The sequence below is a fragment of the Glycine max genome, chromosome 19 (assembly GCF_000004515.6).
Source record: "Glycine max cultivar Williams 82 chromosome 19, Glycine_max_v4.0, whole genome shotgun sequence".
NCBI classification, from domain to species: Eukaryota; Viridiplantae; Streptophyta; class Magnoliopsida; order Fabales; family Fabaceae; genus Glycine; species Glycine max.
Genome location: NC_038255.2, coordinates 4,647,505 through 4,671,236, shown reverse-complemented (window position 1 = coordinate 4,671,236; position 23,732 = coordinate 4,647,505). Strand labels below are relative to the sequence as shown.

The following is a 23,732-nucleotide window of genomic DNA, read 5'->3' as shown; positions in this document are numbered from 1 at the left end:
AAAAGGATATTTTAATTATACTAATAAGATAAATTAATTAATATACTAAAATGATAAGAATAATATTTTATATTATTTTTTAAAAACAAAAACGATAAGTCTAATATATTTATTAATTAATGCATATCGGTATCATATATAAATAGTAAAATTATATTTTATATTCATAGGATATATTAAATATTTCAAAGAGATATATATTAAATATAAATTAAATTCATGAATATATTATCTGAATATATAATAAATTATACATTAAAATTAAAAGTATTAAATAAATGAAGGATATAAATATTAATTATAACAAATATATAATTAAAATCAAACATGAATTTATATATATATATATATATATATATATATATATATATAATATGTTAGGTGAAAAAGTGACATGTATTAGATATTAAAAAAATATTAAGAATAAAATTGAAATAATAAGATATATTAACTATACATTATAATAATATTTTCTATTTAATAGTTTTATGTACTTTCCTTTTTATCTGAAAAGATAGTTAAAAAGTAATATCATATCATTATGGTTGTTTTTTTTCTAATAAAGATTTGTAAGTTTCACTTATTAATTAATTTATATATCAGCAGAATTAATTATAAAATGATATTTTATATTAATAGGATATATTAATTAATAAATATATAATAAATGATACATTTAAAATTAAAATAATTATTAAATGAAGGATAAAAATATAATATTAATTATAATTAATGTAATATATGTGTTTGTGAACAAGGCACTCTAACAACTCTAGAATAATTATTTGCTATTCTCACTCTTCCCTTTATTTTAATCAAACAATAAAATATGAGTTACTCATAGCAACCTTATGATTAAATGAAAATAAAAAGGAAGAAATGGAGAGTAACTATTTTTGGTGTACAATGGTCTCCTGAGATTCAAACTTATTAGCACATGCATATATATTTACCATTAGGATGACCCCAATGATTTGGAGTGTAACTATTTTAAATTTATTCTTAGAATAACTTGTGAAAGGTGGTGTCATGATTCATAATATATCTATATATCCATCCCATTTTTTTTGTTTATTATATATAACTATATATTTGTGTATGTCATGATTTATAATTGAAGTAAATAAGTCATAGAAATATATAACCAACTTGGACAAATTTCCCAATAGTAAAAAAAGAGAACAATGAACTATATTGAGGTGAAATCAATCAAATTCCTCTGATAGGTTTAACATTAACATATATATATATATATATATATATATATATATATATATATATATATCAATTTTTCAAAAGCACTCACATAACTTCACGGCATAACTTAATTTTAACTTCACTTTACGCCCTTCTCTCTATTTTTCTTTCTTATAACTATTTATTGGGAAGCTTATACAAATTGACTAGTTTTCCCCGCTAATATTCTATTGAATCCTCGGAAGATTAAATGGCTTGGGGATATTTGGACGTGGGTATGGAAGTTATACTGGGGGGAAGAGTGGTGGTGGGCTTAATGGTTGCAATGGATTAGTAACTTGGGGAGGTAGAAATGGGGTTGGAGCTGGGAGAAGTGGATTTGGAGGGAGAAATGGATTTGGGGGGAGAAATGGGATTGGGGGTAGGAATGGGATTGGAGGAAACTGGATTGGTGGAAGAAAAGGGATTGGAGGTAGAAATGGGATTGGAGGGAAAGGGAAAAAGGTATCCTCAGTTGATTTTTTATCTAATGTAGAAGGGTCTATATTAGGAAGGAATTCATTTTTCACATGTGCCTTTGAATTTGGAACACTTGGTTTTTGGTTGCAAAAGTTTGGTTTTTTTATAGGCTTGAATGAGAATAACCCAGCTGAGAATATGTGTTCTCCTTGTTTTATTGCCTTGAGATTCACTGAAGAAGAGGTATCAACTGAGGCAACAGAACAATGAGGCTCATTGCTACTTATCAATTTGAAAGTGCATCCCTTGATTCTCTTTACTTGTTTCCACACTTTGAATGGTAGTTGCACTTTGAATTCACCATTCTCATTTGTCTTCACTTCTTTATTGAAACTTGGTACTGATTTCCCAACTTTGCATTTTACAGCCACTGAGGCACCTACACATGACAAAATAAAACATAAGTCAAAAAGTTCAAATAACACCTTAAGGGATATGATGCGATGTGAAAATAAACCATGCAATCGACCACATTAAGGAAAGCAAAATGGACCTGAAATGAAATGGCTTCTTGAAGAGAAATTCTGTTGAAAACATGCGTCGCAGTAGACAGTGCCAACCACAATAGCAGAAGGAAGTTTCTTGTCGTAGCTAGTCTCTGAAAGACTACCATATGTGAGACTAAGAAACACAAATAGGAGAAACCAACACATATTCTAATGGTTGTTGTTTCAACAATTGTGTGTATGAGTGAGAGTGAAGCCCCAGTGGTGATGGTATAAATAATGGGTCTATCTTATGCAAGTGTAGGTGAAAATGAGGCATTTATTCAATCGTATATTCAAATTTCTCTCTTTTTTTTCTTTCTAAAAAAACACAGTTGAAAAGTCTAGCATTTTACTATTGACATTTGTTTTTAAAATGGGTAAGTTTAACATACTAATATATTTATGGATTTCAATGGCATATTTATTCAATTGTATTTTTTGTCTTTTTTTTTTCTTTCTAAAATAACATAGTCGAAAAGTCTAACATGTTATTATTGACTTTTGTTTTAAAATTGGTAAATTTAACATAGTAATTAATTTATAGATTTCAATGGCATGTCTAATCAATTTTATTTTATTTTTTTAAAATAACATAGTTGAAAAGTTTAACATGTTACTACTGACTTTTGTTTTAAATTGGTAAGTTTAAAATATTAATTAATTTATAGACTTCAATGCCATATATTTATTATATAATCGTATTTTATATTAATGTAAAAAATTAATTAATAAAATATTATCTTATAATAATTTTCCAAAAAGAACATTATAAGTATAATATATTATTGAATTAATTTATGTATACAAATAACATATATTAATTATAAAATTATACTCCCTCCGTCATAAAATAAGTATCATTATAAGTTATTTTACAAAAAAAAAACTAATAAATAGATGATAGAAAGTAGTGATTTTATAAAACTAACATTAGTATGAATATTACATTGAAAAACTAAAGTAAATCTTACTAGGAGTATTAGTGGGAAAATTAATTAATATTACATTAAGAAACTAAAGGCAACAATTATTTTTGGATATTTTTTCTTTCAAATTCGACACTTATTTTGGGAGGAGGGAGTCTGTTATATCCATAAGATTCATTAACTATTAATTAGATTTATTCATATATGATATTAACATATACTATTTAAATCATTATCAACTTATCTTTCGAAACCAATAGATCTACCTTAATTGGTTGAGTAGGGTGTATGACTTATTGCAAATTACCTTGAAACTCATTATCAAATGAAACTTACCTTTTAAAAAGCTACCATTCTTAAAATCAATTTAATGTTTCATGTTTATCATTCTTATTGATATTAATTTATTAATATATTTAGAAATATTAATATAATATATCAAAATATTAAATTGACCATTCTTCTAAATAATACTCCCTCATCTCAAAATAATAGTCATCCTAGATTGTTTTACAACGATCAAAGAAAAATATTAAATACATGAAAGAGAATATTAGTTTACAAAATAAACCTTACATAATTATTAATTCATTTCTATATTTTTTAGTCCATCATTAATATATGAGGGATATAACTGAAAAAAATATTATTATTGTTACATTGAAAAGTGAAAATGATAATTATATCAAGATAATTTTTTTCTTGCATTATAATTATAATGGGAAAAAGAAAATACAATGTTGTATGTTGACTAGTCTTATTAGTATAAAATTTTATTAATACATTATTAATTATATATTTTGTATTTTAATAAAAAAAAAATTATGATTCATTTATATTATTAACTAGTCTTTACCCCCCTACGATGAACGAAATGTTTATGTTATACATAGATTATAATTATTATTTAAATTACCATATTTTTAATTTCTTAAAATATTTTTTATTTTTATTTGAAAAACTAGAATTCCTTAATTAAATTATTTTATAATATAATATTATTTATATCAGAATAATGGTTTTATTTTATATATAAATATATATATGAAATAATTTATTATATTAAAAATATTATATAATAAATGAATGTATAATAACCAATAAATAAATTCAGGAAATAAGAAATTTATTAATGAGACCACTAATCCATTAATAAATCTCTCTTGTTATTATTTATCAAATCAAAAGATAAGAAGGAGCTTATGAGTACTTGGGAAGAGTTTGACGACACATTGTCGGATGAGGATAGCGAAGAAGCTAACTTTTGTATGATGGCTAACATAGCATTAGAAGAGTCCGAGTCAGACCATGATGAAGAAGTAAACCTAGCTTGATGTCCTTGAATATCTAAAATTAGCCTATCATGAACTACTTTCAAATGCATCCATCATGTCAAAAGCTTACAAGAACTTGAGGAAATTTTTTTAAAAAGATAACTAGAATCATATTAGAAGACGGTTGAATAGTGTGTTAGATAAAATATAACCTTTTTCACAAGATGTTGTTATGTAAGTTTAACCAGGTTTTGCACCTTTTGTCCACTGACAGATACATGTTTTACTTAGACAGAGGAAATTGTCGTCCACTGCTTAGTAAAATAGGTTTTATGTGAAAGCAAATAATGAAAAACTTGTGTGCAAAAAGAGTCAAATAACTGCTTAACTTGAATCTCTAAAATTAGCCTATCATGAACTACTATCAAATGCATCCATTATGTCAAAAGCTTACAAGAACTTGAGGAAAGATTTTAAAAAAGATAACTATAATCACATTAGAAGAGGGTTGAATAGAGTGTTAGATCAAATATAACATTTTTCACAAGATGTTGTTATGTAAGTTTAACCAGGTTTTGCACCTTTTGTCCACTGACAGATACATGTTTTACTTAGCCAAATGAAATTGTCGTCCGCTGCTTAATAAAATAGGTTTTATGTGAAAACAAATAATGAAAAGCTTGTGTGCAAAAAGTGTCAGATAGGTTGGATAAGTAACCAAAGAAACTCAGTGTAAAAACACTAGTTTTCAAAAATAGTGGATGCGAGTTCTATAATAGCATGTTGGCTATTGGCTTAATAAAAATGGTTAAGCATGATTTACCACTTATGAGTGGACGCTTACTTATAAGAGTTTGTAGGATATATTATTTGGTCTTAGAAGCTTGCTATGTAGAAATTCATGTTCAGTTAGACGATAAGTCATTAGGTATCAACAATATATACCTTTGTAATCATCAAAATACAAGGTAGGGATGAGTCGTCCAATAATCATGGGATCATCCAGACCAAGCAATCTCCCCATTTTTTACTATGGCAAACCATATAAATTTTGATCATATAACAACATAATCATGTAAAGGTATAATATGAAGTGTATGATTATGAGTTTTGTCTAAGAGGTATATTAGACTATATATGTACATAGGATTTGTAAGAACTCCCCTTAAGTCCAACAATCTAAATGCATGTAAAAATGAGTGGAACAAAGCTAAACAGGCACACACACACACACACACACACACACACACACACACACACACACACACACACACACATATATATATATATATATATATGGATGTGAAAATAAACTAAAAGGAATTTAAACACATATGAATACCAAACTACTCATATATTAATACATCTTTTGTTTTACATCAAAATTATCGTTATATTTTCTCCTTCTTTGGTCATTAAGAAAAAGACAGGGTTCAAAGCAAGCCATAATGTTTGAAGGACATCATCATCACTGTTGAGATGGTGGCGGTGGTGGTTAGCTTGGTGGTGGTTGATTTGGTGGTGGTGAAGGTGCAAATTGAGCAGGTTGTGGAGGTGTTTCTATTTGGGCAGGGTTCGGTGTAGGGGATTCTAACTGAGCTTGTGGTGTAGGCTCAGAGTGGACGGGTGGAGGTGGAATACCTTGTGTTTGTGGATGGGGTTGAGGTTGAGTAACAATTGGTTGAGAATGGACGAGTGGATTGGCAACAACTCCAAGTACATTTATTTAAGCTTGTTATAGATGTTGAACAAGAGTCTCAAAAAGAAGGGTGAAATGATCAGTAATGGAATCCTTAATAGATAGTCGATACTATTCATTTCCAGCCTTTGTCGTTCAACGATGGCTTGCAGATCTAACCTTGTTTCTTCCTATTGTTTCAACAACTCTTATTGGGTATCACCTTCTTGTTTCAACATGGCTTAACCCATGATCTCCTGAATGTAATCTTTATTTACAACAACATGAGTGGAGTATTTGATAGGAGCGACATCCTTTGGTATGCTTGAACTTGTTGAGTATACAACTACTTCCTAATGAGCTGAGGTAACTTCATTAGACTTCTCAGGCTGAATGGGCATTGGTTTTTTAGGAGCCTTCTTAGACTTGTTCAGTATACATCTACTTCCTGATGAGCTGAGGTAACTTCATTAGACTCTCAGGTTGAATGGACAATGGTTTTTTAGAAGCCTTCTCAAACTTGTTAAGTATACAACTACTTCCTGATGAGCTAAGGTAACTTCATTAGACTTCTTAGGTTGAATGGACAATGGTTTTTTAGGAGCCTTCTCAGACTTGTTGAGTATACAACTACTTCCTGACGAGCTGGGTAATTTTATTAGACTTCTCAGGTTGAATGCACAATGGTTTCTTAGGAGCATTCTCAGTAGGGTACGCAATAAGAATTTGTTGGTCTTCTTTATCATCATATGAATCAATACCTTGAATGACCTGGTGGATAAAGCTTGTGGCTTCAACTTGCTTTACTTTTCTAGTTTTTCCCTCTTCAGCAATAAGTTTTTCTTGAATATGATTCTCCCACGTAGACCTTTAAGGCTTTAGTTCTTTAAAGATATGCAATACGCGTGTAGTGAAATGTTGATGGATTGGCAAGTGCACCAATTCGTCCCAAGTAGTAAAGTTAAAATCGAAGTCCGAGTGTCGAATCCACAGAGACTTTGTTTATACTTAGGTAGATGATTATTTAATTAAGAAAAAGATTTAGAAAGGTTGTAGAAAACAGTAAATCAAATTGCTTAAAATTAAATCAAACAAGAAAAAGAATTAAACATGAATTTAAATTAATTAATTAATTAAAGACAAAAAAGATGAGAAAATCCAAAATATTGTAGAAGGAAATTTAAAAGATGGGAATGTTGGAAACTTTGGTTATCAGAGCTACTCCTTGATGTAATGTTAATGATTTTTCTCTATTTATAATTATTCCAATTTACACTTGCATCTACTAATATACTCTAACTTTGGACACCTTCATGAAAGAGCCTAATTTATCTATTTTCTTTCCCAAATCCCTTTGCAGAGCTAAAATAGTAAATTGCATTAAGAATAGAAATGTATAACACACTAAACAAATATCAACCTATCCCTAGTGATGAATTTATTTAGATATTCTTTCCCAGTTCTATTAGAAAATAACATTTCCTAACGCTACCCTGAAACTTACCATGCAAATGGGTGAAAAGATAAGAGGAGTTGGCTGCCAAGTTCCCAACAAATGGGGTTTCGCTTGCCATTGTCATGGAGACTTTATAATTGTAAGAGGGAAATATTTAGTAAAGGGGGAAAAGATAAGAAAGGGAATGGAGGGAAGAAATGGCTCCCATTGCTTGCTTTTCCTTTTTCTAGCCTTTGCCTTCTATAAGGAATTATATTCTGTTGGAATTTTTGTGTGTCTTCTCCTTCTTCTCTCTTCTTCTTTTATGGGTGCAGATTAGTGGACTTTTGAATTAATCTGATTTCCTTAATTAGTCATTCTTTCCTTAATTAGCCTCATTTCCTTAATTATTCTCTTTTCCTTAATTAGCTCTTCTTTCCTCACACTACTAAAAAAAAGGCTTTCAACATCGCTTCATTAACATCGGTTATTTCAGAAACCGATGTTAACGAAAGCGTGGTGACATTTTTGTAATTAAATGGAGTTACTTAACATCGGTTTTGGCAAAACCGATGTTAACTACTTCATGTTAACATCGGTTATTTAAAAAACCGATGTTAGCATCATGTTAAGATGAATATGGTCGGTTTTGGAAAAACCAATGTTAACTTCATAGAGTTAACATCGGTTTGGAGAAAGCCGATGTTAAGGAGTTGATGTTAACATCGGTTTTTTAAAAAACCGATGTAATCTATTTGATGTTAACATCAGTTTTGCCAAAACCGATGTTAACTATATTCAGTTAACATCGGTTATCCTTAAAAAACCGATGTTGTTATGTTTATAAGTTAAAACTTGACATTTCACAACCCGCGCGCTCGAAAACCTTGCCCCCCTCCTTCCTGAAATCGCTCTTCTCTTTTTCCTCCCGCTTGAAATCTGCCGGAAACCGCTCCCTCGACACCCACATTGTCCCACATTGTTTTCAATAGTGCCGGAAACCCCACACTCGAACCCACAGAACCCCCTACACTGGTCTTCAAAGTGTGGCTCGAAGAGAACCCTACATACACTGTTGGTACTAGGGTGCTGAAAGTTTCGTGGGTGCTCAAAGCTCAAAGCTTTCTCCGTGATGTACGTAGGTCAACTTCGTGTATGCTAAGTTTCCGTGGGTGTTCATGTTTTATTGATGATAATAATAATAATACGTCTTCAGTTGCAGTATTGCTGATTGAGGTACAAGGAAAGCTTTAAGTTTCGTGCCATTTTGTTATATCTCACTGCCATTGTCACTGTTTGGGTTCGAGGTAAGCTTGGTCTGTTGTTGATTTGTAGTATAGTTTACTCATTTTCACTGCCATTGTCTCTGTTTTAGTGGGTGTTCTCTCTTTTTCATTGTCACTGCTATTGTCACTGTGTAAAAGTAATATAGTTTACAAAGATATTACCCTTTTTGAGCTTAAATTTTTTTAGTCCAACTTGTTTTTTTATATTGGGTTAATCGAGTCTGTCTATTGTGTTTGAGCCATTTTGACACCCCTATGATAACAAAGCATAAGGAGGAGGTAACAGAAGAAAGCTAAAAGTTAACAATTCCCTAAATTGCTAATAATACGCAGACTGATATTATTTTCTCCATTTGCTGTCACAACTACTGAAATAACCTCCTTTCTCACTAGTAGTCTTCTATTCTAGCTACTTTCTTACTCTTACAGTGCTGCCGACAGATTGAAATGCTGCAGACATATACAAGACTAAAGTAGTTGGATAACCAAATCCTTGTGATCTATTGCTTAGGCTTATATGCTAAGTTTCTTAAAAGTTCCAACTGGAAGTTGAGAAAGTTAGATCATCATTTGGCTCATATGCTTCAAGCTGAGTGACTTCTGATTCCTGAATACCTGCAAGTCCATGCATCTCAATCAATGCCTCCCTATTTACACTCTTGTCAGAAAACCCACCCAAATGATCACAGTCATTTGTCAACACAGCTTCACGCACTGTTGAACTTCCTGAGCTATCAGTTCTTTCTAACTGTCTTTCTTCTTTAAGTATTCCCATCTGTTGAAGAAACTCATGGAGGTCTATCTGGGGTTTCTCCTGAAGATCTCCAAGCACCTCCTCTGATGATGTTTGAACATCTTTTGGAGGATTTTCATCTTCTCCGTGATTTTTGCTATCTACATTCTGAATTTCTGCCATTGGATCATTGGATGAACTAGATGAGGATTGACTCACAACTGAATTTCGCTTAAGCTCTTGTAGCCTCTTAAATGAACACTAGGTTGAGCATTTACATTGAGTAATCCACAGGAAGGAAACATTGAAATGAAGTTCTTGGAAGGGAACCATTTTAACTTTCCTAACGTGATAGTTGAAGTGGACCTGGGTTGCAGGTGGGGGAGATTAAGGTATGCATCTGGACCATAGAGTCTCCTTGCAGCCTCATCATAAGCCATGGCAGCTTCTTTAGCTGTGGCAAAAGAACCAAGCCAGAGCCTGGTTCTCTTCTTTGGCTCTCTTATCTCAGCAACCCATTTGCCCCAAGTTCGGTGCCGAACGCCTCGGTACTCGCAGGAGGCGTTCTGGGGCCCGCCTTTCCCCCTTGTTGGCCCTTTCTTCCATGGCTTCAAAGGGGACTTCTTGCAAGTATTCATGGTTCTGGAAAAATGGTGTTCAGTGAATCTCTTGAGGAAGAAATTAACAGCTTCGTTCTTCACTACATTAGGTTGCTGAACCCACACACCATCAATGAGAATTCCTTGGAGAGCATTGTAATTTCTTCTGAAATTTATGACTTTGTGGAAATAAGTTGTGTTGCAATCACCTTTTTTTAACCACTTGGCTGTAGATTTCTGCCTCAATAGAGATTCATAGGCATTTGAAGCATCCCACAAATCTTACTGTAAGGATTTCTTAGCCTTAAGCTCATCCTCAGACAGAATTCTATTAGAGGCTAAATCTTCCACTTCATTTAGCTTATGCTGAATATTCTGAATCCTCTTAACACTAATATTCCCATACTCTTTGCTCCACTGTTTTAAAACACTTCTTCCGCTATCAGGTTTTTTGAAGCTTTGAGAAATTTCTTAGAAGCTTTGAGAACGAATTTGACACAAACTATAAGCACTGGTCCAGTAATCTTAGATTAGGTTTTCTGTATTAGCTGAGGAAAGAAATGCAGGTCACACATACACGATAGGCTTCTTTTGTACCCAGACATTGGTTCCGATGAAGACTACATCAAGTCTGAACTGGAACCTTATGTCTGTTGTCCTAATTTGTATCATTAGTACCTCTGGTACTGAGATTAATATACATATATTATATTTTTGCTGATAAAAAAAATGCCAACCTCGCAGCCCTTCCAACCTGCTTCTCATAGAAATAAGATGAATTTGTTCCTATTGCTGAAGAATTCAGCGCTTGAACATCCTTAAAAAGCGTCGTGACAATCTCGCCATAAGACTCTTTCTCCACACCTTTGTTAGAATTCCATGTCACTGGAATAGGATTGGTTTCCAACACCCATGAATCTCCAACAACACCAACAAGGTCACCATCAATGCTTCTATACTTAAAATCATTCAGCATAGTAACATCATGATCATATGACAGAAGCTTAGCATGAAGAGGGTGAGCCAGCATGAGCAAGTCCCCAGAACGTTTCTTTTTCCATTTATACTCAACACTGAATGGTTTCTTGAGTGCTGCATCAGCAGACACAGGGTAACAAGAACTGAACTTGTCAAGAGTTTCGACATACTTGGAATCAGAAGCAGTTATATAAGGGCTTCCTCTGACAAGAAAGAATCTAAGGTTGGAGCTTGGAATGTCCAAAGTAACACCAAGGGCTTGTGTGAGTATGTTTTAGAGGCAAATTCTTGTCCTAATAAGATAAACAAAATGAAACCAAGAGTGGAAAGGGCTTTCCACGCAGGAATCAGACACAAGCCGATTCCACGTTTACAGAATCACAAGTTTCCCAACCTATAGCTAATAATCCTTGTAACATAGGTCGACCCTTCTCAATTGACGAAGTCTAAGTAGTAGCCACATGTGCCCTTGGACGAAATGCAGCTGGACCTAGAAGTTTATATGCAGAGATCAAATCTTAAAACAAACTTATGATGGAGAAGTCTAAGGCAAAATACTAATCTCTCAATCAGTCATCAACAATCATTCCACTTTTTAATATGAAAGAATTATGGTAAATTTTATTTTATTTTCGAATAACATGCCTGTATACCAAATAAAGTATGCTATCATATCAAATTGCAACTTCTTTAGCTTTTAAATTTCAGATTGAAAGGTTTTACCAGCTTCAAACAATGACACATACTGCAGCATGTGGCAGCAAGTTAAGTTCTGCAAAATGTCTATATACAAATTAGGGACAAAAATATTAAATGACCAATATATGCTTCATTCTATGAAGAAAAATGGGTCATATTCACCACTCTATGACAAGTTTAACCGTTTCTTGTTTTTAAGATTTTTTACAAAATTGATCCACTATATTAATTCTCCTAACAAATTAACAAGTATTAGTAAGTTTGTCCTTGCAGGAACATAAATACTATACACAACTTCAACAATTAAAACTCTAAACACTCAGAGATGCATGCTCCATATTTTGTGTGTGAGAATGGAATAGCCTTAGGACTGGATAATCCAGCAAGGGATTCCTTTCCATGCGTGTGGCCTACAAGCAAGCCTATATCTGTCGTGATTGCGGGATTCCTTTCATGTTTTGTCTCACCCTTTATCATTAGATGATTCATGTATGAAGTCTATGGACTTGTTCATTAGATGATTCATGTATGAAGTTGTGCTGCTTAGCACTGACTTATACAATTTGGAAGCATAGAAATAACATCATCTTCTCCAATGCTATTTTCAATGCTCATAATATAATGGACGAAGCAGTGTTTTTGCTATGGACATGGCTCAGAAACTTAGAAAAGAATTCCACATCTCATTTTAATCAGTGGTTTTCAAATATCAAAGATTGTTTTCTTCGGACACCAACATAGGGAAATAGGATACAACTCTACACTATTATCCTATGTAGTTTTCTTTCAGCTTGTATAATATCAAGGCTTGTTAGAGAATCAACTATGATTTGTACTTATACAAATATGTATCAATTTAGTACCTCTGGTACTTATTAATGAATATATTATATTTTTGGCTGATAAAAAAAACACACAACAATCTTATGCTTGTGTTGATAATGATGCAGGTATATTTACAACGACAGGCCCCCTTTGAGAAATTGGTTGATAAATTCTTCTGTCCTAGTAATTGATTACTTTTTTTAACTTCACCTGCAGTGTTACTGTCGCAACCTACCCTTTTGCGGGCGAGTGGGGCGAGGCTCACGGGTGCATCTTCCAAAGGAGGAAAATGCGCGGAGTCGCCACCAACGTTTATTTGTAGAAAACGTTGGAAAAACCGAAGGAAACCGGTCATGAAGAATATTCCAGATTCAGGAGTTGTATTTACGTTTGAGAAATGTATTAGCACCTCTCACGTTTGTCTCAAAGGACAACAGCCTTAATTTTAGAATTGTGTGAAATTGTGTACCTAAACTTTTATTTCTTTTTTATTTTTGAGGTCGACAAAAGCGGGGCTCTTGCTCCTATATACCCTCTATCGAAGAGGAAATCAGACCTACGTAGTTCTTTCTAAAGGGCAAATCAAGCGATTCTTTTTACTTGGAAGGAGGTCTTTTTAAGGCGTTGGACCTTAAAATGACCCATTTTTACTTGGTGAGAAAAACTGAGGTATCGAACCTTAAAATCCTTTTTAGTGATTTTTTGCGGACGAACTTGACTTTGCGAGTTGATTTTAGCCTTAGTTTCACTTTAGTTATTAGTCAATTCAATTAAGAAAGAGAAATCCCAAAGAGAAACGTTCGATTGATTTTTTTGGTCTATTTTACTAAAAGGTATTTTTTTATTATTATATTATTATTTTACCTCTTTTTGGTTTCCAATGTGGTTACGGAATGACCAAACGATCGGATTTCATTTTAACAGAAATTAACGGATATTACAAATCAAATGATCGGTGGAAATTTATTTTATTTTTTTGATTAGGCGAGAAAATGACTTAAGTAAATGACTAAAGCACGTCAAAAGGGGGTACGGAAAGTAAATGAAACGAGAATAAAAGTACGCGAAACAAATGGGGACCACCAAGGGTATATAGAATGAATTGAAAAGTTCGATTTCGGGAACTTACCGGTTGAAGACAGAAGAACGACGAAGAACGAACGACGAACAACGAAGAACGGTTGAAAATCTTTGCGAAATCACCCACGAAAACGTTACAAAAACGTTACGGAAGCGCCTCGGCTTGGATTTTCTTCATGGAAACAATTTTCCTCACTAATTTTAAGTGATTACGAAGTACCAAAAGGGCTAAACCCTTTTCTTCTTCACTTCTCCCTCTATTTATAGGAAAATAGGGGAGGAGCTTGCCACCTAGCTCGCCCAGGGGAGCTAGGTTGCTTCCTCTAGAAGCAACCGCCTTCTAGAAGAACATCCTGGAAGGCCCAAGTGGGACTGGTTGCTATTTGCACCTTTTTTTTTACTAAATACACCCCCTTTGCTTTTTTGGTGATTTTTTTTCCGTAACGTTACGAAACTTTATGAATTTCGTAACGATACTTGTTTTCTTTCCGTAAGATTACGGAACCTTACGGATCATGCAATTACTCCTTTTTTAGCTTTCAGAATGTTACGGAAACTCACGAATTGCGTAACAATACTTCCTTTTGATTTTCGGCATGTCTCGGAACTTCACGTATTGTGCAACAAAGGGTGCCAAGTACCTCAAAGCGGTCAACCAAAGGTTGCATGCCATCAAACAATAGTCCCCGGACGAAATTAGGGTATGACAGTTACTAATATAGAAATTAAAGGAAATTCAATCCAAAAGAAAACTTGTTGTCATGCTTTACAAGTGATATAAATTATCAAAATCTAATGACAATGAGTGCACAGAGCTGCAACTTGCCAGTAGTTTCTAACTAATACATCAGCATTAGGATTCCCAAGCATACAATGAGCTAATGACAACACACAGAAACCCTAATCACAAACACACACACACACCCTCATGACACACACACACAGACACAGACACAAACCCTAATGAAACACATATACACACACACACACACACCCTCATGACACACACACACACACAGACACACTTAGTCAACCTCACTTCCGACCTAGTCAACCTCCCTTAACTTTATTGTATGTCATGAATGTTATATGCTATAGAAACAATAGTTGATGTCGATATTTGTCTGTAATCGAAATTTAGATTTTGTATGTTGTTGTACATCATCAATGTTATTTGCTATATAAACAACTGTTGTTCATGCTGAGTGAACCTTAGATTCCCGTTTGAGACTGAATGTAATGATTCTTGCGGAGAGTTTGCATTAGTCATTGTATTTAGTCTTGAATTTTTCGTTTGGACAGTTTGGGGAGACTGATATTTTTATGTTAGATTCATTCGTAAAGGTTATTATTATTTTGATTAATTTGATGAAATTTCGGTTCAATGCATTTCAAGTTGTTCTCTGGGTGCATACTTGATTATCGGGAAATTCATTTCACCGATGTCATGTCGTGTACTTGGAGACCAATGAGAAATGCTGCCGAAATTTTTTCAAATTTTTCAAAATGATGCTAACCCTGACGTTTGAAGCTAACATAAAAGACAGTCTTCCTAAATGGGATAGGGCCACACCTATAAATAAAAAAGTGAGATTTTCATGCATGGATTTGCTTAGATGGATCAAAGTTGGATGAATGAAAGTCGCATGAGCCCAGAATATGAGGATGGCGTCGAGCAGTTCTTGCAATTTACTTCAGAAAGAGGTCGACCGAATGAAGAAGGAAAATATTATTGTCCTTGCATCAACTATTTGAATGGAAGACGACAACTACTGGACGACATACGGGACCATCTATTGTGTGATGGGATTAAGAAGAATTACACGACGTGTGTGACACCCTCTACCCCACACATATATGTACTAATAATAAAAGAAATAATTACAAAAATTAAACTTAATTCAAAATTTTAAAACATATTTAAATACAAGCCTTTCAAGAGGGTAGCAAGCTCACATTCATCTTTCAAACATCATCATAAAACTTTTCTAAATAAATAATAAATTCACTTTGGCTTAAATAAGGTCGTCTATAAAACCCTATACCCCAATGCCACATCCTATCAGAGCGTTGTGTCCCGACGTCCTTCAGCACATGGTTCATTAAAGTAATTCACCTAGTCATTTGCTCCCCCAAACATAAAGTTCAAGATCATCACAGGATCCAAACACAAACAACACACGGGGAGTAAGTTATCACATTCCTAACTAATAGAGAAACAAGACAACTAGATATACATATCATATAAACCAAATAAAACTTAGTTACACGTAATTCACGTAATTCCACCACTTTGTCATTCAAAGTTCACTTTTCAATCATCAATCACATTACACAAGAATCATAGGCTTAAAGGAGCACTCAAACCCAATGACCCCCAAGGCCTACACTCCGAAGAGTCCGTCAGGGTCTCTCCCTCCTGATTCAGGTCCAACCCCTAAAATTATTTTAGCACACAGACACTGCTCGTGAATTATACAATACCCATGACCTCAAACTCGTGTTTTAAACACGTACAACATATTGCGCTACAATTTAACACTGGTTCCTAAATAGGAAACCTACACTTTCTCTTTAACACTGGTTCCTAAATAGGAAACCTACACTTTCTCTTTAACACTGCGCATTTACACTTTTCTCAAGATGACACTGGTCGGGTTATTGTACAATTCACAACTTACAACACAAATAATGTCACATCAAGAGTTAATCACACACTTATTTACAACCAAAACTCATTCAAAATTTCACATCTCATAATGTCACAATCCACCATCACATGTTTTCATGTATCTCACAATTCAACAACACATGTTCTACTTTACACTTTTACTCAATCTCAATAACAATATTATAATCTCAAGGCAACATATTATTCCATAATTCATCACATATTTCATTTATAAACATTTCTCATGAATTATACAATACCACAACCTCACACTCATGTTTCGAACATGTTTAACACAATTGCGCTACAATTTAACACTGGTTCCTAACTAGGAACCTACACTTTCTCTTTAACACTGCGTATAAACAGTGGTCGGGTTATTGTATAATTCATAGCTCACAATATAATTAATGTAACATCAAGTGTTAAACACATCCACTTATTCACAATCAAATATCATGTCCACACTTTAACATCACATCAACCATCTCATAACATTCCTAATGATATTCATAAGGTACAACACACACATGTTCATCAAATTTAACCATAATATTCTCAAACTCCAACACTTAATAATTTTTGGAATCATACCATAACACTCTACAATATTATTTACATAAATTATTAATATAAATAACCACCTCTATATATATAAGCTAGCATACATCATATTGAATCACAAATATCAAAGTAAGTTTTCAACGCACAAATTCTAAATAATTATATGAACACTTTGGTCAATTTCAATTATGATATTAATTTTTTAAATTATATATAAAAAACCTAAAAAAAAAGCAAGAAAAAGAGAAAATAGAAAATCAATATCTCTCTCTAAATTTTTCCTTACTTTATTTCATCAATTCATATTAATTAGAAAAAAACTCGATTTATAGGGTTCATGCTCAACACAATAGCATATCAATTTCACAACAATTGGTCTGTCAAACATATATAATTCACTGTAATAATTATAAGGATAAAATGAAAATTGCAAAAACACCCCAAAACTCATTCCAATTGATATCTCTAAGGATCCCTACACATGTTCTCACTAATCCCCAATTGTGAATAATTCATCCCTTACCTTTGAGCGGACTCACATGTCTTCAGCCAGCGATAGCAGCATCTCTAGCGGTTCCCTGAGATTCCTTCAGTTATTCCTCCGACTGCTCCGATAGAATTCCCAAACGTCAGAGAGACGGAGAAGAGATTGAAACCTCCACTTGTACTGTCTTCATGAGATTCCTTTTTCTCCCTTCAAGAATATTATCTCGCAAATCCCAACGGTAAAAGTGTGCGCAATTGAATTTAGAACAACATATCCAAACTTCACGAAAATCCAACGGTTAACGAAATCGGGATCGTAGTTTTACCGAGACAGTCTTGGGTTTCTGCGGGAAAATAAAAGGCTACAATGCGAAGGGTCTTCCTCTAAAGTCAGACATGATTTTCAAATTTCCAACGGTAGGAATGTTAGGAATCGGATTGCAAACATGCTTCCAAACTTTCATGATGATCCAACGGTAAATGAATCCGAGATCGTCGTTTTTCTGAGACAGGATTGGTGGACTGCGAGAAAAAGAAAGGATTTTGAGTGGAGAAAAGAGAAAAACGAAAATGAGGGGAAGAGGAGACACCTGACTTAACATAGCTATTTATACCTAGGGTACTCAGCCTATTATTTGCTCTATATTTATTTATTTATTTACTAAAAAAAATTTTAAATTTATTTACGAAAAATTGGGATGTTACAACGTGGATATGGCATGGAGAAGTGATAAACATGCAGAGTGGGTCCCAATCTGAACCGTTTGATGTAGAAATGGGAGATCGCTTGGAGGACATGATTGCGACCTTGGACAAGAGTCCTTCTAGCAAGCACATGCCCCTATGTATGGAGGTTTGCAGAGTGATTCAAAGAAGCCTTTGTATACAGGGTGCAAGAATTCCTTAACCCTGTTGTCTGCGGTGTTAAGTCTGGTTAATGTAAAGACCAGGTATGGGTGGAGTGACAAAAGTTTCACCTCACTACTTGAGGTAGTGCACAATCTGCTTCCAGAGGACAACACGTTGCCTAACAGTTACTATAAGGCGAAAAAGATATTGTGTCCGATGGGTATGGAGTATCAGAAGATTCATGCTTGCCCCAATGATTGCATACTGTACAGGAATGAATTCCAAGAAATGTCAAAATGCCCTATCTGTGGGACTTCACGGTACAAAGTGAAGGATGAAGAGGAAAGCAGCTCTGATGAAAACTCCAATAAGGGCCCCCTAGCGAAGGTTTTGTGGTATCTTCCAATCATTCCAAGGTTTAAGCGTCTTTTTTCTAATGAGGACGGTGCAAAAGACCTTACATGGCATGCAAATGGAAGGATTTCTGATGGAATGGTCCGTCATCTGACTGATTGCTCGCAGTGGAAAAAGATTGATTGTTTGTATCCGGATTTCGGGAAAGAGCCAAGAAATCTTAGACTTGGACTAGCCAGTGATGGAATGAATCCATATGGCACCTTAAGCACTCAACACAGTTCATGGCCTGTTCTGCTAGTAATTTACAATTTGCCTCCTTGGTTGTGCATGAAGCGAAAATACATGATGTTGTCTATGATGATATCGGGCCCAAGACAGCTAGGAAATGACATTGATGTTTATCTAAGTCTGTTGATTGAAGATCTGAGGAAGTTGTGGGACGAGGGGGTTGTAGTGTTTGATGCGTTTCGTAAGGAGACGTTCAAAATGCGTGCAATGCTTTTTTGTACCATTAATGACTTTCCAGCATATGGGAATCTCAGCAGTTACAGTGTTAAGGGTCATCATGCATGCCCCATCTGTAAAGAAAACACAAGCTACATACAACTAAAACATAGGAGAAAAATAGTTTACAGTAGGCATCGCCGCTTTCTAACACCCAATCATCCTTACAGACAACTGAAAAAAGCTTTTAATGGAAGTCATGAGCATGATATTGCGCCGATACCGTTGACTGGTCAGCAGGTATATGAGCGGGTTCAACACTTGAATATTGTATTTGGAAAGACCCAAAAGAAGGATAAAAGTAAGAGTTGCATATAGAAGAAGAGGTCGATTTTCTTTGATCTTCCGTACTGGTCTGATCTTGATGTTAGATATTGTATTGATGTTATGCATGTGGAGAAAAATGTTTGTGACAGTGTGATTGGGACGCTCCTTAACATTCAAGGCAAGACGAAGGATGGCTTGAATACCCGTCAAGATCTCGCTGATATGGGCATACGATCACAGTTGCATCCAATGTCTGATGGGAAGAAAATTTACTTGCCCCCAGCCTGCCATACTTTGTCCAAAAAGGAGAAGATAAGTTTTTGTCAGTGTCTTCGTCGGGTGAAGGTTCCACAAGGATACTCTTCAAATATTAAGAGTCTTGTGCAGTTGAAGGAGCTTAAGCTTGTAGGGTTAAAGTCTCACGATTGTCACGTGCTCATGCAACAATTGTTAGCCGTGGCTATACAAGACATCTTGCCAAACAAAGTCAGGTTAGCCATAACTCGCCTGTGCTTTTTCTTCCATGCTATATGTACCAAAGTCATTGATCCTGTGAAGTTTGATGAGCTGGAAAATGAGGCTGCAATTATACTGTGTCAGTTGGAGATGTATTTTCCCCCCTACTTTCTTTGACATCATGACTCACTTGATTGTGCATCTGGTCAGAGAAATCAAATGTTGTGGTCCTGTTTATCTATGGTGGATGTACCCGGTTAAGCGATACATGAAGATCTTAAAAGGGTATACAAAGAATCTATATCGTTCAGAAACATCTATTGTTGAGAGGTACATTGCAGAAGAAGCCATTGAATTTTGTTCAGAATACTTAGAGAAGGCTAAACCTGTTGGCCTTCCTGAGTCTCGGCATGATGACAGAGTGGGTGGTAAGGGTTCAAGAGGACTGCATGTGATCACTCCAAGTGTAGAAGATTTGTTACAAGCTCACTTGTATGTCTTGAACAACAGTAATGAAGTTTTGCCATACATAGTTAAGCATGAAGCTTTAGTCAAATAGAATAATCCGAAAATGTCAAAGAATTGGGTGTTGAAAAAGCATAACAAGACTTTCTGTGATTGGTTTAAAGATACAATCTTTGCAGATGAAAATGCTTCAGAAACATTAAGAAAGCTAGCAGATGGGCCTAAAAGAAATGTTATAACTTGGCAAGGATACGACATAAACAAGTATTCATTTTACACAAAAGCACAAGATGACAAAAGTACAATGCAGAACAGCGGGGCCACCTTAAGGGTTGAATCTCAACACTTCGCAAGTGTGAATGACGTCAATCCCTGTGTAGCTTCCATCCCTTATTTTGGGTTCATTGATGATATTTGGGAGCTTAACTATGTCAAATTTACCGTATGTGTTTTCAAATGTAAATGGGTTGATAGCAACATTGGTGTGCGCACTGATGATATAGGATTTACGCTGGTAGACCTAAAGAAACTTGGTTACCACAATGACCCTTTCATCATGGCAGAACAAGCTAGACAAGTATTTTACGTGCAAGACCCTTGTGATGAAAGGTGGTGCGTGGTTCTGCAGGGCAAAACAATTGGTGTTAATGTAGAAGATGTGATTCATACATGGACACCTATGTTAGTCCTTTGACTGCACAAATCACTCCTAACATTGTCGGAGAAGAAGAAGTTGACGACGTTCATGCTAATCGTAATGATCATGATGAAGGAGAATTAATTAACATCATCTAATGTAATTTTCTATTTATATATTTCATTTTCCTAGATTGATTTTCACAAACCAATACTACATTTGTATTCAAAACATGCATGTATTGAATGAAAGCTTTGATAATGGAACTTATGGCAGTTCATGTTAAATTGTTGCAGGTACTCTTCCTTATTGCTAGCAGGTAGTGGCTCAATCATCTTCTTGTTAGCTCGACACATTGACCTTGTTGTCCAGACTGCTTTTGCAATCAGGTTAGTCATCACAAATCTTTATAAATGAATTGAAGTTGGTTGGTAGGCCTGAACATATTGTTAAGAATATTCAATTAATACTCTTTTACTGTTTATGTGCCCACTGGAGAGTGTGGAATACTTGTTCCTCGGTTTTATACCAAAAACAAAATGAGCATGCAAACTAATGTCACTGCTTCTGTTTATGTTAGCTTAGTCAATTTACTACAACCCAAGAAGATTGTTTTATAATTTCTATAATAGGATTGTGTGTTGTGAATTCTCCTTGTTCCGTATCTGTTCATGCCCGTGTCAAGAAAATTTCTCATCAAGTCCCTTCTTGTATTACTTCTTCTACTATGAAGGAAAGTATCCAATAGTGCTTCTTCTAGTATGAAGGAAAATATCTAAGTTTTCGATTGTAAAAAAAAAAAATGTATTATTTATGTTAAAAGCCAAGACACATTAGTGGACTTTTCTTTTCCAACTTCTCGTATTACTACATATAAATGTCTTCCAAAGTTCAAGATAAGGATCTTAATATAAATATCAAAATATTTAAAATTTATTTATATAAAATTTTTAATATATTTTTTATTCTAACAAAATTAAAATGTGTTATATTTTTAAGTCAAAACTAGATTTAGATGAATTCCAATCTAATCTATCTGTCATTTTCTTTAATTTAAATTTTAAAATATAATTTATGAAGATTAAAAATTACCACAAATTATTAAAAAAAAAAATCAGAAGGCCATTTCTCCCAAAGCCATAACAGCCATCACAAAACACCACCCATTAAACCCATCACACCAGAGCACCTGCATCACCAAACACGAAACAGCACCTTCAAACTAAATTGTTCCCATCCGCCTCCAAACACGACCATAAAAACCATCAAACCACCAAACACAAAACACGTTCGCCATTGTTGTTCCCACCATATGCAGCTCATGGAAATCTTGGTGCAGTAGCAATATGCCACTATCGCAACCCTCCTTTCACCTCAAAGGCTCACACGTTCCTCTCTCCCTCAGATTTGCAACCCCAATGTCATCGCGCATCTCCACCAAAGTATTAAGACAATAAATCTCAATTAAGACAATAAATCTATATCAATGTATCAGTTTATTTATATTTTAAAAAACAGTACTTAGAGAACATTTATTAAAAAAATTAAACTTCTTTACCCCACTCCCTCTAAATCTCAATTCCCAAATATATCCTTCACATTATGAAGGCATAGGTATAGATAAGACCAGCCAAACCACCACCAATAAGAGTGCCAACCCAATAAATCCAGTTGTCATGAAAGTCACCACTAACAACAGCAGGGCCAAAGGAGCGTGCAGGGTTCATGGACCCGCCAGAGAATGGCCCTGCTGCTAAGATGTTGGCGCCAACAATGAAACCAATGGCAATGGGTGCAATTGTGCCCAACGAACCCTTCTTAGGGTCTGCTGTTGTGGCATACACTGTGTACACTAATCCAAATGTGATTATGATCTCTGTAACTACTCCTTCACCAGCTCCAATTCCCGCAGCAACACTGTGGATAGGAGTATCCTGCACACACCAAATCATTAATTAATTGCCAATTAACAGAAAAAAAACCAGTGACAAACTTGAGGAGTAAGGATGTTTTAAGTTTGAACTTACATAGCCAGTGACAAACTTGAGGAGTAAGGATGCCACTATGGAGCCGAGAAGCTGTGCAATCCAGTAGAAGAGACCAGTGAGGATGGTGATGTGGCCCCCAAGAGCCAACCCAAAGGTCACAGCAGGGTTCACATGGCCACCAGAAATGTTGGCTCCAACAGAAACAGCAACGAAGAGAGCAAAACCATGGCAAATAGCAACTGCTACCAACCCAGTTGGATCAAGAGCTGCATCTGATGTCAACTTAGCTGCAAAAAGAATTATAACAAGTCAGACTCATGTTCAAATTAAGTAAACACAACATTTTTAAAATATTTGGTTTGCAAACTTCTGCATGTATGTACATCATTCAGAAAACTTTGTAACAAGGATCCTCACACTTTTCTTTTACTATTACTTTTCGTTTGCTTGAATTAAAAAAAATGTTGTGCATGTGCTACTTGCATTAATGTAACTCTAGTAATAAAGAAGTGGCATTGACAAGTACAAGTCTGAGGTCAAACAGAAAAAAACTAACTAACCATAGGCTATGGCTGAACCAACACCGGCAAAAACAAAGAGAAGGGTTGAGATGAACTCAGCAATGTAGGCCTTGATGGAGGCAAAACTAACAGAATCATTGAAGTTTCCGAATGCTATGCCAGCCATCTTCAGAAGTTTCTTTGAGAATCTCAAAGCTGGAGGAGGAGAAGATAAGATAAGGAAGTGTTGGGGGACTTAGAAATATAGCAC

General features: G+C 34.6%; 2 protein-coding genes and 1 pseudogene across 2 annotated transcripts; all 3 read right to left on the bottom strand.

The window, feature by feature from the left end:
- Positions 1-1,481: 1,481 nt before the first annotated feature.
- LOC100779028 (uncharacterized) lies at positions 1,482-2,369 on the bottom strand. Its single transcript, XM_003554890.4, has 2 exons — positions 2,210-2,369; positions 1,482-2,095 (listed from the first exon to the last, which is right to left on the bottom strand). The coding sequence occupies exons 1-2, from the start codon at positions 2,367-2,369 to the stop codon at positions 1,482-1,484; spliced, it is 774 nt and encodes a 257-aa protein (XP_003554938.1).
- Positions 2,370-9,332: 6,963 nt separating this feature from the next.
- On the bottom strand, positions 9,333-10,174 carry LOC100778496 (dehydration-responsive element-binding protein 2F-like; annotated as a pseudogene).
- Positions 10,175-22,452: 12,278 nt separating this feature from the next.
- Positions 22,453-23,732, bottom strand: LOC100777964 (aquaporin TIP2-7). The gene is made up of 3 exons (XM_003554889.5): positions 23,522-23,732; positions 23,001-23,248; positions 22,453-22,907 (listed from the first exon to the last, which is right to left on the bottom strand). Exons 1-3 carry the CDS (start codon positions 23,646-23,648, stop codon positions 22,569-22,571), a joined length of 714 nt encoding a protein of 237 aa, XP_003554937.1. The 5' UTR covers positions 23,649-23,732; the 3' UTR covers positions 22,453-22,568.